The sequence below is a fragment of the Cyprinus carpio genome, chromosome B20 (assembly GCF_018340385.1).
Source record: "Cyprinus carpio isolate SPL01 chromosome B20, ASM1834038v1, whole genome shotgun sequence".
NCBI classification, from domain to species: Eukaryota; Metazoa; Chordata; class Actinopteri; order Cypriniformes; family Cyprinidae; genus Cyprinus; species Cyprinus carpio.
The window spans coordinates 9833926-9849321 of NC_056616.1; the positions used below are offsets into that span (position 1 = coordinate 9833926).

Sequence of the window (15396 nt, forward strand, 5' to 3'; positions counted from 1 at the left end):
ATAAATATACACAGTTTACACACATATATTATGTAAACAAAACTTTTATTTTGGATGTGATTAATCGTGATTAATCATTTGACAGCCCTAATATTATATATTATATATATATATATATATATATATATATATATATATATATATATATATATATATATACATATATATATAAATATATACATAAAAATATATTTCCTTAACTTTATCTACAGCACTCATATTTGTCATTGATTTTTATACACAATATTTAAGTGCACAGATTATGTATCAGTTCACAAAGCCATGTTTTCAAGGCATTATGCTGTTACAATGAACAGTTTATTTAATTATTCTAAAATATTTATCAAGCAGGAAAATGCCAAGCCATTTCATAAATTCAAAATCAGTTTGCTAATCAGATTTAATCTAGATCAAGGAAATCAAGAGTTAAAATAACTACACTCAGATATCAGAGAGGAGTCAGTCATCTGTAGGAGGAACAGCTGGATCAGGTAGCCGAGAGACTGAGGTATAGGGCACGACGTCTTATTGAATGACTGCTTCAATTGAAAGTGACAGCAGGGAGGGAGGGAAAGGGGATTTGGAGGGAACAGAAGAACAGGGCATTGTGGGAGCACAAGGGTCATTGCTGCCTCAGGCGATGCCTCAGGGTTGCCACAGTCATTGACAGATCACCTGTTACTTAAGTGTTTTAGTCAACTCCATGAACACACACAGAGAAACGCTTATTAACATTTGATTCTTTTAGCATTAATGCTAACTATTTAGTCATGCTGGTACAGTATGTACTCTAACACCCACTTTGCACAATCCAATCAATATTTGAGGATAAAATCAAGTCCCGCCCCACATTTCTTTTATTAGATATCATTTTCACTCCAAAATGCATCAAATTGGCTAATAAAATAGTTCATGTTGACTGCAAATATAAAGTGCGCATGAGCGCATGAGTTATGGTGACAGCAGGGTTCTAATTACTGAAGGATGAATGTTTCTCTCACACTTCTGAATTTTGCCTGAGACAGAGAAGCCATTTGATGAGGCATATAAATGTGAACTTGATCCCAAACAGAGAAGTTACATTAAACACTCAGTGGGAATTTGCCTTCCCATCCTCAGCTGAACACTGAACTGTGAATGTGTATGAGGGATGGGGGCTTTGAAATGATGCATATAAAGCTCAGTATCTAGCACAGTTTGCATAATTGTTGTTTAATTCCTTCAGGCTCACAGCAACATCTCATTTGATTCTTGTTGTTTTTTTGTTTTTGTTTTATATTTCTTATTGCGATGACAAATTAGTTGCATAAGAAGGAAAAGCAGATAATAATGTACATGTATATTTTCTTTTCGTCCTTTTTTCTTTTTCGTCCTTTCTTACTGATGGATTGATAGATTGTCTTGGAATGTTTTCTTAAAAACTTAATTTCTTGGATGACATGGGGGTGAGTACATTATCAGGATTTTATTTTTCCTTCTGGAAGTGAATTTATCCTTTAAAAAACTGATTTCCAAAAATGACTCACTCAATAGCATGAGTTTAGGGGCGTGGCTGTCTGTTTATCTGGCCAATAACAGATGAGGAGAATGTTCAGGAAACCTGTTTGAAAACAGTAGTTTGAAGTTCTTCTGATTGAGGTCAGTAGTATTAATGGAAAGTCTGATACTTTTCTTTGTTTGAATTCTTTTGTTTGAAGTTCTTTTGATTTATGGGAATTTTTTTAATTTTTTTTTTTTTTAATTGTTCAAAAGGGGGACCTTGTGGTGACTGGTTCAGTTGGTCTCATTGTCATTTCATCATGCCTGTAATGCCTGATAAAGCAGCGTTGGTGAGCGCAGTGCTGCTTTGTGTACAGCGTTACAGGAGAAACCATTATTTTTACTGCTCCAAAAGCGGCACCTTGTGGTAATGAATGTTTTTTTTTTTTTATTAAGAAGGAGGAAAGAAGAAGAAGTGGGCGGGCAATATACTAATGTTTCATGTTGACGTCAACATAAGGCTTGGGATTTGTTTTAAAAATGACTCGTTTTAATGATTCAGAGTTGACTCTTTTATTTGAGAGACAATAACTTTTTACACGGTGCACTTTCAGATTTAAAATTTTGCGGGATGTTTTCATTCACTTAGAACTGCGTGACACACTGCATGAAAGGTAATTTTCAAAAATCCATAATGGGGTACTTTAAAGAATGATTCGTTCATGGATGTGAGATCACTAGTCTGTACTGCTAAATTACTTGCATCATGTTTAAGAAAAAAAGTAATAATATTAAATTGCTGGGGCATGACTTAAGAAGATTAAAGATAATTAAAACAGTGGAAGAAAAAAGGCTAAAAAAAAAAAACGTTTTTTTTTTTTCTCTCTGTCCTATCTGTCTTTTACTTCATGTCTCTGTGTGTGCAGTGAACATATATCAATGTACTGCTGATGTGTGTATTGAGTTAGCTCAGGTCGAGGCCTGATATTTGCTGTTAGTTGTCTGTTGGAGATGTACGATGAAACGTGTATCGTCCAGGACTGATGATAGTTTTCAGTGGATGTGATCTGACAGTCTGAGGTTTATGGGACCTCTCTGTCTCTCCCGTCTGTCCTTCTGAATTGATTTGTGTGGATTCTCTCCACAGGGGTCAGGAACACTGCAGAGAAACGTATGACTGTATAAAATGACAAATGAATCATACTGTCACATAATCACACACACGCGCACAAACTTGTACACCTGGCAAAATTCTAATTAGTTGTATTTATTGTCAGTTACAGAATCATTTACTTTTCTACATATATTTCTCAAGTTTTATCAGACCATGTTGCCATACATTGAAGTGAAATTTTTTAGAGAAATTAAAATATATATATATATATATATATATATATATATATATATATATATAATTCAATATATTCTGCATTAATTAAATAGCATTCAATATTGTACATACTATTTATTATTGTACTTACATAAATGTTATATTATTGTTATTATTATTCTAATCTTGAATATAATTATAATAATAATACATTATTATTTAATTAAATACTACTACTACTTATATTATTATATTAAGATTAAATGCTAACAAATAAATTAAGAATAATTACTGTAATAATTGCATTTAATAAAAATAATAATAAATAAATTATTAATTAAATACTACTAATAATAATATTATAATATAAATATTAAATACAAACAAATAAATTAATAATAATTACAGTAATAAATTAAATCCAATGATAATAATAGTATTAGTAGTTACAACAACAACAATAATAGTACTAATAATAATAATAATAATAAAGTATTAATTAATTAATATTACTAATTATTGTTATTATTACTAGTAGTAATATAGCATCTAATCTTATTGATATCTAATTTATATCTAATATCTAATCTATTTTCATTAATCAAAATAAAAATAATAATGGTAATATGTATGACTTTTTTTTTTTTACTTTTTGAACATACAGTTACCTTTGAGTAGTGTGTAAATACCATGGTAAATGAAAATGATAACATTCTTGTGCCATGGAATAAAAATTTGCATCGATGTACCAATACAATCCAGGGTTTGTTTTAAATAAGAGATTATGTGCCATTGCTCTCAATTTAGTTATATAACAACTTCACAGCAACTAATAAAATAGTTAATATTTGGGTCATATTTTCAGAAACCAGGCCGTCACATGTATAGCACAAACAAGCACACACATGCACACTGAACCTCTAAATTTGGTGCTTGTCTGAATACAGTGCGCCCTGTGGAGAACTGGCCCATTTTGTCCATTCTACAGAAGGCTGATTAGATGCACTCACATGCTTGCTGATGGATATCTCACACACTTTGATGTTTTCTCACCCATCAATCTAATAAGATTAGCAGAAGCTTCTTTATTTCTGCCTTTCTTCTCACTCTTAAGAAGAGAGCGAATGAACACGGTCGTTAGAGTGAATCGATAGATGAAGCTGCAGTCGGTTTTATGTTCGGTGAAGTCAGTATCATGTCATGTGTGTTGAGAGAACAGTAAATGAACTCTGTGTGCTTAGTGCTTTTGTCAGCAGTGACCTACATCAATAACATTTTTAGACACGTTGTAAGTGCACGTGTGTATCTGCGCGCACGGCTTCTGTCTTCTGTTGTTGTCTCTCGACTGCATCTCACTTGAGGGGATTTAAGATCTATCAGATTTAAATTCGGCCGAGGCTTGAAACTGTGCGATTCTTTGAAGTCTAATGAACTCAACATTTTTAAGCAACTTCAAACAACAATACGACTATCGCTTCTGGTCTCAGAAGGAACATTAATTAATTTCCATTTTCATCTTGAAGGATAAATAAATCACACAAAAAGAGGTTTACAACACCAAACAGACTGAATTCTACTAGCACCATAGCATTTATCCCAGTGTGATAAAAACGAATTTGATAGAAGCTATACTTATTAATTACAGTGGAGGGTTAAACTAAATAAATAAATTAATACATAACTAAAAAATGAAAAACATCCATTATTTAAAATACATAGAAATAAAAGACAATAAAATGTAGCTTTCAATATAAATTATATTGTCACTGCATGATTATATTAATAATTTTTGTACATTATATATTTAGGCCTTAATTTGCATTCATATTTAGCCATGGAGGGCTTATTATTAAATCTTTTTTTCTAATCAACTTACTCACTTCTTCAAGTTAATTCTTATAAACTTCATTTCTTACTCAGTACTGACAATACCATGGAAAGTAGTAAAGTTACAATATTTAATTTTAAATTGAATTTAATGTATTGACCTACGTACTGAAGAACCAGTACCTTGTATGGATTTATATTGATCTCTGTTTGATGCAGAAGAAAAGAAACGGAGAAAGAAAACAGAGAGATAAAAGGCAAAACAGAGAGCATGAAGAAAATAATAGGAAGAGAGAGAGAGAAGACAGAGAGGGACTTTAAAGTAGGCAGCAGCAGCTTTAATTCAATAAAGACTGGAGCTGTGTTGTAAGAAAATGAAAAGTCTTGTAGGGAGTCATTAGGCGATGTGAGGTTTCTGGCATTGACACAATGCCACAGGGAGATGCCAGCCCAGTAGTAATAAAGTGTGTGTGTGTGTGTGTGTGTGTGTGTGTGTGTGTGTGTGTGTGTGTGTGTGTGTGTGTGTGTGTGTGTGTGCGAGAGACAGTGTGTAAGATAGTTGTGTTCTTTCTATCTCTTTCTGAGATTAAACCAGTTTTTTTTCTTTGTATCATTTCAGATTTGTTTGGTAAAATTAGTTTTACAGTAGTTAAACATAAATATATAATAGCCTTATAACAAATCAGAATATATATGTATAAGCTTATTTATTTTATTTTAGCTTATTACAGTAGATTTGATTTAGTTTAGTTTAGTTTAGTTTAGTTTAGTTTAGTTTAGTTTAGAAGAAATCAGAATATATATGTATAAGCTTATTTATTTTGTAGCCTAATGGTTAGAGAGTTGGTTTTAGTATCGTATCGGCAGGAGTTGTCGTTGTGGGAGTGAGTGACCAGTGCTCTCTTCCACCTTCAATACCACGAGGTGAGACCATTGTGCAAGGCACCGAACCCCCAACTGCTTCCCAGGTGCCCACAGCTCCAGGTGTGTGTTGATGGGGTATGTGTGCATGTGTGATTTTTTTGCTACTCACTGCTGTGTATGTACACTTGGATAGGTTAAATGCAGAGCCACATGTCCTTTCCTTTCCTTTCCTTTCCTTTCCTTTCCTTTCCTTTCCTTTCCTTTCCTTTCCTTTCCTTTCCTTTCTTTCTTCCTTTCTCCTTTCCTTTCCTTTTTCCTCTTTCCTTTCCTTTCCTTTCCTTTCCTTTTTTATTATATAGTTTTCTTTTATATTTTATCCTATCCTATTCCTTTCCTTTCCTTTCCTTTCCTCCATTCCCACTTCCCTTCCCTTCCCTTCCCTTCCCTTGCCTTCCCTTCCCTTCCCTTCCCTTCCCTTCCCTTCCCTTCCCTTCCCTTCTCTCCCCCTCCCCGCCTCGCCTCGCCTCGCCTAGCCTAGCCTCATTTTGAATAGTTCTTTCAATACACAGTGTGAGTTCAGACAGAATATTATCCTCCTCCCCAACATTTTGCTAGCCCTATATAATATTGAATATACATATCACAGATTATATATAAGGTTTGCTCTTTGGTCTATAGCACATTATATTTTAATGTGTTTTTGATTGCTAATTTACCTAATTGTTCTTGCAATTCATTGGCCAGTTTCTGATTTGCTACTTCATTAGTTCATTCTCTATGGATCATTGCTTCATTCCCTAAATATTTTACAGTTTAGTGCTGGGAAAATGGTGACCCTTTTTCAGTGTATAGACAATTTCTATGATTTAAAATTTATATGAGAAATTCTTATTTTCTAAATATTTTACTTTTTTTTTCTTCATTTTTTTCATGACTGCGAAAAAAATAAAAAGCATACACAATAAAATATGTATAGAAAATAATAAAAAACATCATCAACATCATCATCCTATATTATATCCTGTATCAGCCATAATAATACAGATTTGTAATAATAATAATACACAGCTTCTGTCTCCTATATAATAATAATTTGTATATGTATATATATATATATATATATATATATATGTGTGTGTGTGTGTGTGTGTGTGTGTGTGCCTGCATAATGCTCAGAATTGCCAACATGGTGCTATGCTGATTTGGAGAGACACAGAGGAGAGGAATTGAGTTGAATAAAGTCATTATTTTTGTTTTCTTCGTGTACAAAAAGTATTCTCGTATAGTCATTATTTTTGTTTTCTTCGTTCTGACGATGCTTTTCATATGACTTTCATATTTGACACTGTTATTTATTTGGCAGTCTATGGGACAGTCACAAGCTTCCCGGTTTTCATCCAAAATATCTTAAATTGTGTTCCGTAGACGAACAAAGCTTTTACGGGTTTGGAACGACGTAGGGGTAAGTGATTAATGACAAAATTTTCATTTTGGGATGGAGTATCCCTTTAATGATGCAAATATTAACTACATTTTCTAAAATATGAACGTGTTTTAAATAGGCTACAAAAAAAAGAATAAACTGTAAATTAATATTAAAAGTTATTCAACAAAACATTATTTATAGTCAAGAGCAGTGAGGAATTTTCTCTGTCTTTTGTTGTTTGATTAACATTAATGACAGACGGCACAGCTTTATTATAGGCTGCTGTCACAAGACCTATTTCACGGATCCAATATTGATAGCTTACACATGCGTTTTATTTCGCAACTGTTTACATTAACTTAAGACAAAACCGACAGTGCTTTCTCAATTTGGTACTCGCAGCATGCACTTTGGATGTGACTGTGAGTGTACAGAAAAGCGCCTCTGGAGAGCACGAGTACCGAATGGCTTGAAAAGAAGTGGAAATAATACATTTTTGTGAAGATGCAACAATGACCGATTAGGCAATTGACAATTCTGTCAACTGTACTGAAATGCGAGCTAAAGTCTTGTATCGCAGCATGCAGCAGCTCTAGATGCACCGATGTGAAGAGAAAGTCAAAGAGAGAGGACGTGATACAGCTGAATCACTCACGCTGTTTTCATCTGATGGTTTGTGTGGATTTATTTACTTATCTAACCTACACGCTATATTGAATAAATGTTTTGCAGCAATTTCTCTTATTTTAAAGTCGAATGCTGGAATGGGTAATGCGATATATGCGCAGTCCCGCAACGAAATTCAGGACCTGATTAAACATAATTCTATTATGTACAGAGAATTGTGAAAAGATGTGTGCTGTCAAACGATTAATCATTAATAATATATGTGTGTGTACTGTGTACTTATTATGTATAATTACACACACACACACACACACACACACACACACATACAGTATATATTTTTAAAATATTTACATGTATTACATGTATATATTTATATTCATATAATTTATTTTACCTATAAATATATTTAAAATATAAACAACATTTTTCTTAAATATATACATACATGTGTGTGTATTTATATATACATAATCAATATACACCGTACACACACATATATTATGTAATCAAGAACTTTTATTTAGGATGTGATTAATCATGACACACACACACACACACACACACACACACACACACACACACACACACATACATACATGCATGTATGAACAGTTCCACTGCAAAAGCCTCTAAAAGCCATCTTGGTCAAAAATGACATAACGATACTGAGTGAATGCTCTCCACACATAGTATATTTTCATTAAGTACTTTTTACTTCAAATGCGCTAAATCCCAGCCTCAACCCGTTCAGAAATACCAGTACTTACATAGAAACCTATACATAATAGCCAGAAAGAAATGCTAATTTTAAAGAAAAAACGTCAGATGTACTTAGAGGCTTTTGCATCTGAAATCTTCATATATATCTATGTTTATATCACAAACTTTTATTTCTAATCTTATATTTTCAGATTTATTTATTTCTTATCATAGATGCTTCTTTCCGAATTTGATGCGTTTCCAGAAATGATTCTCTTTGAAATTGTGCAGACTCTGGTTTCTGGGATTCCTAGTTGTGGGGATTACAGTTGAAACTGCACATAGCAGTTCAAGCTCCTGTGCCCTCCTTCAATTAGACCTTATGTCAGCAGCTCACTGTAGCTGGCTGCCAGAGTTCCCTCATTTTGAAGAGCCATGGAAGTGGATGATATCCAGACTTCTCTCCAAGAAACCGCGAGCTGTCCTCAGCCTGAATGAGGACTTTGGAGCCCTGAAAGGGTAGAAAGCTGGAGCTCATTTCAAGACATCTATGCTTGGACAGTATAGTTGGCAGCCTTTTGACACAGATATACCCCACCCACACACTCATACGGTCAGTTCTTTACCGCCAAAGTTCAGTCCCTGAGGTAGGCAGTAATAATAAGCGGCATTGCAGGTGCAGCGGTCTGAACTGGGCAAAATAAATGAGTGTTTATCCTTCCCATTCCTGCCGCTGAGGGACAGCTGAAAGTTATCAGCTTTCCAGAGCTCTCCACAAACTGTCAGAGTTAGAGTCAGAGCATGGGTTAAAGTACTAGTTCACATAAAAAAATTATCACCTTCATGTCAATCCAAACCCATATAACATTCTTTATTTTTTAGAGCACAAAAGACAATATTTTTGAAGAATGTTTCAACTATTTTTATCCATATAATGAAAGTCAGTGGGCTTCAGAACAACTTTGGAGGCTGTTCATTGAATGAAAAAAAGATGAGTGAGTTCCTTCCATCATGTGTGCGGTGACCTTCGAGGAGTTGTTAATTCATCATTTTTCATGAATCACATTCTCCTCTTCGTCAGCTGCTTAATGTATGTGTTATGCATGTGAAGGACGTAGACTGCTATTCATTATAGCTCATCTATTACTTTAGCATGTCATATTGTGTCAGTGTTATTGATATATGTTGCACTAGAAGCCCAGAGCAATTTTCTTCACCACTCCTATAGATTAATGATTGTGCAGTTGCTTGGTGACTAGCAGGACAGTCCATAATATACCACAGATTGGAGGAATGCCGGCCATCTCATACTGTATGTGCATATTTGGTACACTATACACACAAATTGCTAAGTTCCTCTCCACATGTCTGTCTTGTGTAAATTACCTCAGGTTTTGGCCAGAGTTGTCATTTAGAATTTCAAATGTCTCTACGTTGCTACAAGCCTTGTGGAACAGATCTTCGCACCTCTCCAAACAGGCTTCAAAATAGCATCATCTGGCACTGTAGGCAGATGTGCTAACAAGGACACAAAAGACCAAAGCCCAGTTTTTAGTGTACCTCTTGATACTGTGAGAGTAAGGTTAACCTGCAGATGTCTCATCTGACCTCCACTACACTCGCTGACCTGAACCTCTACCCCATCCAGTGCTCCAAGGTGTATTCAAATCAGCATCGCCTGGCATGGGAGGCGGTTGCACTAACAAGGATGTTAAAAACCACGGCATCAGGTTTTAGTGCTCCGCTTTAGGCCCCAAATGTGAGGTTTACCTGCACAGGTCTTGTCTGACCTCTATTACAATTACCCCCTTAAACCTCACTTCCATTCGCATAACAAGACCAATGTAACTTGACCTACTCTCTTCACTCCAAGCGGGATTTAAACCAATATCAACTGGTATAGGAGGCTGGTGCACTAACAAGGATGTTAAAGGCCACAGCATCAGTTTCTAGTGTGCCTCTTGAGGTCCTGAGAGTAAGGTTTACCTGCCAAGGTCTCATTTGGCCTCTATTACACTCACCCACCTAAACTTTCCCCCATCCGGGTCATGGCACCAATGTAACTGGTCCTACTCTCTCAGCTTCAAATGGTATTTAGAATCAGCATAATCTGGCATGGGAGGTGGGTGTGCTAACAAAGACATTATGAATCAGGTTCAGAATGCTGACATCTTGGGGTGTACTCACACTAGGCACAGTTGCATTGAACTGAGCCCGAGTGCAATTGTCCCCCCTCTCCACTCCCCCGTTGGCCTACACTCACATTGCACTTTATGTTTGAGTCTGCATGCTTTATGCTGCCTTCAAGTCCTGTCAGAATTATCGTAAAATATGAGTTTTCGAATCAGAAATTGGACATGAACTGCTGTCAATGCTATTCTTTATTAGTTTTTTTTCCCCAACAACAACTATCACCTTGTCTTGTCGTTTAAGTAGTGGCTATTTATATATATGAACAATCATTTTAAGCATATTGTATGTATTATAAAGAGTGAAATAAGCATGTATTTGACCAAAATTCCAAAATCATCAGCAAGCTGACTATCTAGAGCATTAAATATTTATGATCATCAATGAAATATTGCATTTTTTTCTTTTCAATAACAAATCACTTAAATGTGACAAGCTCGAAGTGGGGAATAGGAAGTTTCCAATAGCATGTGTGCCAAGCACTCTCTCTCATTTTGTTAACTTTGTGGTTTATTATTTCGAGTTTTTTGGGACACGGTGACACATGGCCCTCTCACAATATATTGCTTAACATATCTATTGCTTTTGCCGCTCAGAAATGTTCACGCAATTGTGCTGCAATTATCAGAAGTGCTGTGCTTGGGTGCAGTTAGCACTCACACTACATTCGTAATGAGCCCAACTGAATTGTGCTCTGGCCCACCTCTTCTAACTGAGTCAGGGATGGCTAAACGAACCATGCGATCACAATAATCAAACAGACCGGGCTTTGGCAGTCAAACGTGCTCGAGTTAAGATCGCCTAGTGTGAGTACACCCATAATTGACCCTTCACAAAAACCTGACCTCCTTAGTTATTGTTGCTATGTCCGACAAGCCATAGTGCTCTCATGCCAAACATCATGTTCTCACATAGCTAAAAATACATTGCAGAGCAAAAAGGAAACTGACAATGCACCCACAAACAAGGTTATTTTTTTTAGTGTGAAACAAAGTGTCAGCTTTTAAATTTTGTAATTTTTAAAGAAATTCAAACAATAAATACTGTTTTGTGGCTCTTCAATGTGTAGTGCCAGATTGCTGTAGTGCCTTAGTTCAAGAAGCACGTGAACCAATCATCTCTTCCTCTTTTCTAATTATTGCTTGAAATAAACATGAATGAACATCAGAAGTAGGGCTGAATGATTTTAGAAAATAATCTAAATTAGATTTTTTTTTTTTTTTACCAATATTGCGATTTTTTTTACCAATATTGCGGTTGCGATTTATTTTTATGTTTTTTTTTATTGATCTTTGTTATGTTTTAAATCATTGTATAGTATGACCACACAATATTAGATAGATTAAACATAAATGTTCTTTTCTGTAGGCCAGGCCTATATGTTATGCTGAAATTATGTGAAGCATGAATTGATATGAATGACATTTTTATTTAACAACTACAATCACAGTAGTATATTGACTGATTTGTTGAACTTTCAACCTTTTAAGCATGTAATAATTTTGACAACAAAAAGCACTGACAAATAAGCCTGGTGTAAACATTAATATGAAAGTCAGTAACAAATCATACAAACTAAAGAAGATTGCAGAAATATAAAAACAAATCTGGTGTAACCACATTTAGGTAATTCAAAGTCAGTAATAAACCATGTGGACTGCACTTTTTAAACACTGTCGGTTAACGTAAGACATATATATATATATAGAATATATATATATAGATATGCATAATATATATATATATATATATATGTTGGTTTAACCACACTGTGTATATATATATATTATATATATATATATATATATATATATATATATATATATACATTTAATTATATATATATATATATATGTATGTAAACATGTGGACTGCAATGCACAGTAACACTGTTATTGCTTGAGTAATTTCCATGTGCCGTTTTGAAGTACGTTTATATATATACGATTTCAAACATTTCCGCATGTGGCATGCCAGGGTTGCCAGGTTTTCACATCAAAACCCACCCAATTGCTACTCAAAACTAGTTTTGAGGGGGGTCCACTGGTAAAAATTGCATTCCAGGGGGTAAAATACAAGTTTTTTTTTTTTTTTTTTTGTAGGGGTTCCGTTTTTTTTTTTTGGGCAACACTGTAGCGTGCCAACTTGATGATTCCTCTGAAGACTGCTTAGATGTGTTCTCCTTGAAGCAGCGCTGCTTAGACCGATCGGTGTGTGTCATCAAAGTAATGCGAGAGCTATAAGAGAGTGGATGTCTCTTTATGCTTTCTCTCGCCGTACTTTGATGTCTTACATGATCGATCCTCAAGTCGAACACACCTCTTTACTCTTGCGTGTCAAGTGACCGAGTGTAATCACAGCCTCTGCGGTTGAAAAATCATGTTTTTTCATATTGCAATATTATCGCAAAGGCAATTAATCGTTCAGCCCTAATCAGAAGGTATCTTGTTTTAACTGCGGAAAAATGTAAATATACCATTTTTTTAAGTTTAGGTCCATCAATGTTAATCTACTCTCCTGTCAGGTTTGTTTATCAGACAAAAATGGCAGATTCTGTGTTATGTTTGGTCAGATCGCCTGTGAAAGATCACTTGCGGTCCTTTAAATTATGATTAGCTTGTTGCTTTGCAAGCTACAGTTTCAAGGTACTGTAGCTTCCCCAACACTGGTGCATCCCACCCTGTTTGAGTATTTAATTCTTGACCCCTCCTTATAAGTGGAGAGCGTTGCAACAATGGAGAACATGGAGGAGAATGTAGAAACAAGGTCAACATAAGATACTATTGATAACAATAGTAAAAATAGGAACAATAAAAGAACTAAGAGTGAAGTAATGTGCAAGAAAGAGAAATGCCCTGATGTTAAAGGGAGACAGACACACAAAGGGGGTGGTTATGGAGGTCGCTGGTTTGACTGAATGATTATTGCTGTCAGTAAGATCTGCCTGTCTTCCTGATCATTTTTTTGACTGTTAAGCATGTTTCCCTTTCACCATTCATCTTGTATATGCTATCAATTAAGCCTAAGCAAGTTTATGTGTGTCCTGGCAAGTGTCTGTTTGCCTTTCTCCATTGATCAAACTGCAGGCTCAAACCTAATTGGGTCTGTTTGTCTTTGCTTCACTGAGCGTGAGCCAGTTAATTGGTCTACATCCTTGGAGGCTCATCGATTGGCCAGTCCAGTTATCCAGTTATAGGCTTTGTGATGAAGGTGTGGGAGGAACCACATGAACTTTCTAAGCCATGATTGGCTGATTGACGTCCACTTTGATGTGAAAGCTCAAAAAAATATTCAGCTTTCATCCCTCCTATCGCCTCACACCAGACCTGGACACAGCGTTGTTACTTAGAAACCAACCTTTCCCCATCATGCCTCGGGCCTGACATACCTGCAATTACAGTCACACACATGTAGCAGTCTTGACCTTCATTCTGAGCTGCGAATATGGCACCAAACGTGGGGCATCTGGGGGTTAGGGAGGGTTTTCAAAGATCTAGGTTGATTTTAAACCCCCCGGCTTCGAACAACCCCGCAGGCTCATGCAGACAAACTCCAGCTGGACCTCAACAACTAGACTGAGATTAAAGATCTAACTGCTCAAACAGAACACAGTGTTAGAAATATGAGGATGTGGGCTGGGATAAATACAGGTTATTAGAATATCGCTTGGTATTTTTGTCAGCTGCAAGGTCCAGATTGTGCTGATCGCGGGAAAAGTAATGGCATTTTGAGATGATAGTGGATAGAGGGAGGAGGAGATGTGCTGCAGATATGCAAAATTCATCAAATGACTCTATGCTTCATCTGTCTCTCTCTCTTTTTTTCTTTCTCCAGGGCAGGACCGCAGTGAAGCAGCTCTGATAAAGCGTTTTAAGGGGGATGGTGTTCGCTACAAGGCCAAGCTCATCGGGATAGATGAGGTCACTGCCGCAAGAGGAGACAAACTCTGTCAGGACTCAATGATGAAACTCAAGGTGTGTGTGTGTTGGTTGCTTTTTTATAGGGTTACTGTTAATGATTCGAGATTACATGACAAAAATTGTAGTTAGTAACATAATCCATTACATTACAATATAATCATAATATAATCAAACTTTGATTTTAGGTTACTTTTGACCTAAGTTGTTTAACGCATTGACTTAAATGGGATAATATTGTACCATACTGATATAAAAGTAGCAAGTTAAAAAAATATATATTCTATTCATTGTTATTAACAACATAAAGTGCATTAAACATTACGTGAAGGCTTTTTTTACATTTATTTTATCGTTTACATTTTTACAATATTTTACTGTTATTTTTTGAATAGGTAATTATGTAATCAATAAAAAGGTAACTGTAGTAATTTTTGTAATCTGATTACTTACTTCAGATTGTAATTAAAAAACAAAATATTATGATTTAAATAATTATGATGAATATGTGGCAGGGTGTATATATTTATTTATTTATTGCTTATTTGTTTATGCATTTCACACTTTTATTGAAAATATTGGTTAAGATCAATATAAAATCTCCCTTTTGGGAAGTCCAGGCACATCTTTGGGAAAAAATGCAGAAAAAAAAAAAAACAACCTTAAATTATTCATATTTTGTTAAATTTAAAAAATGCTAATGTTTTTTTTTTTTTTCTTTTATGTTTAGTTTTAGGGTTTAAATTCCAGTAATATTTATAATTAACTTTATTTAAAAACAATATGATAAAGGTTTTTTGACAAGCCTTATTTAATTAGCTACATAAAGGTGTAGCTTCCGTTGTTTGAAGAAATAAGCCACATCTATTAGACTGTGTAATGAGCCATGTGAACACCAGGGGTCACACGACCATGTGTACGTGGGTTGCTCTATTTGTGCATGCATGTATGCCCCTGATACACATAAATAGACATTGATACACATTGTCTTGATGCCTCCGAGAATCAGTGTCTTATTGTTTGTTCGCTATAAA

At 35.1% G+C, this 15396-nt stretch overlaps 1 protein-coding gene across 12 annotated transcripts in view; it reads left to right on the forward strand.

The window, feature by feature from the left end:
* Nucleotides 1-15396, forward strand: part of LOC109113418 (disabled homolog 1-like) — a 108587-nt gene that overhangs the window by 30516 nt on the left and 62675 nt on the right. For all 12 annotated transcript variants that reach the window (XM_042747049.1, XM_042747048.1, XM_042747052.1 and 9 more), the window contains exon 2: nucleotides 14280-14419. In XM_042747049.1, the coding sequence (XP_042602983.1) occupies nucleotides 14280-14419 (140 nt within the window). The remainder of the gene's footprint in view (nucleotides 1-14279; nucleotides 14420-15396) is intronic.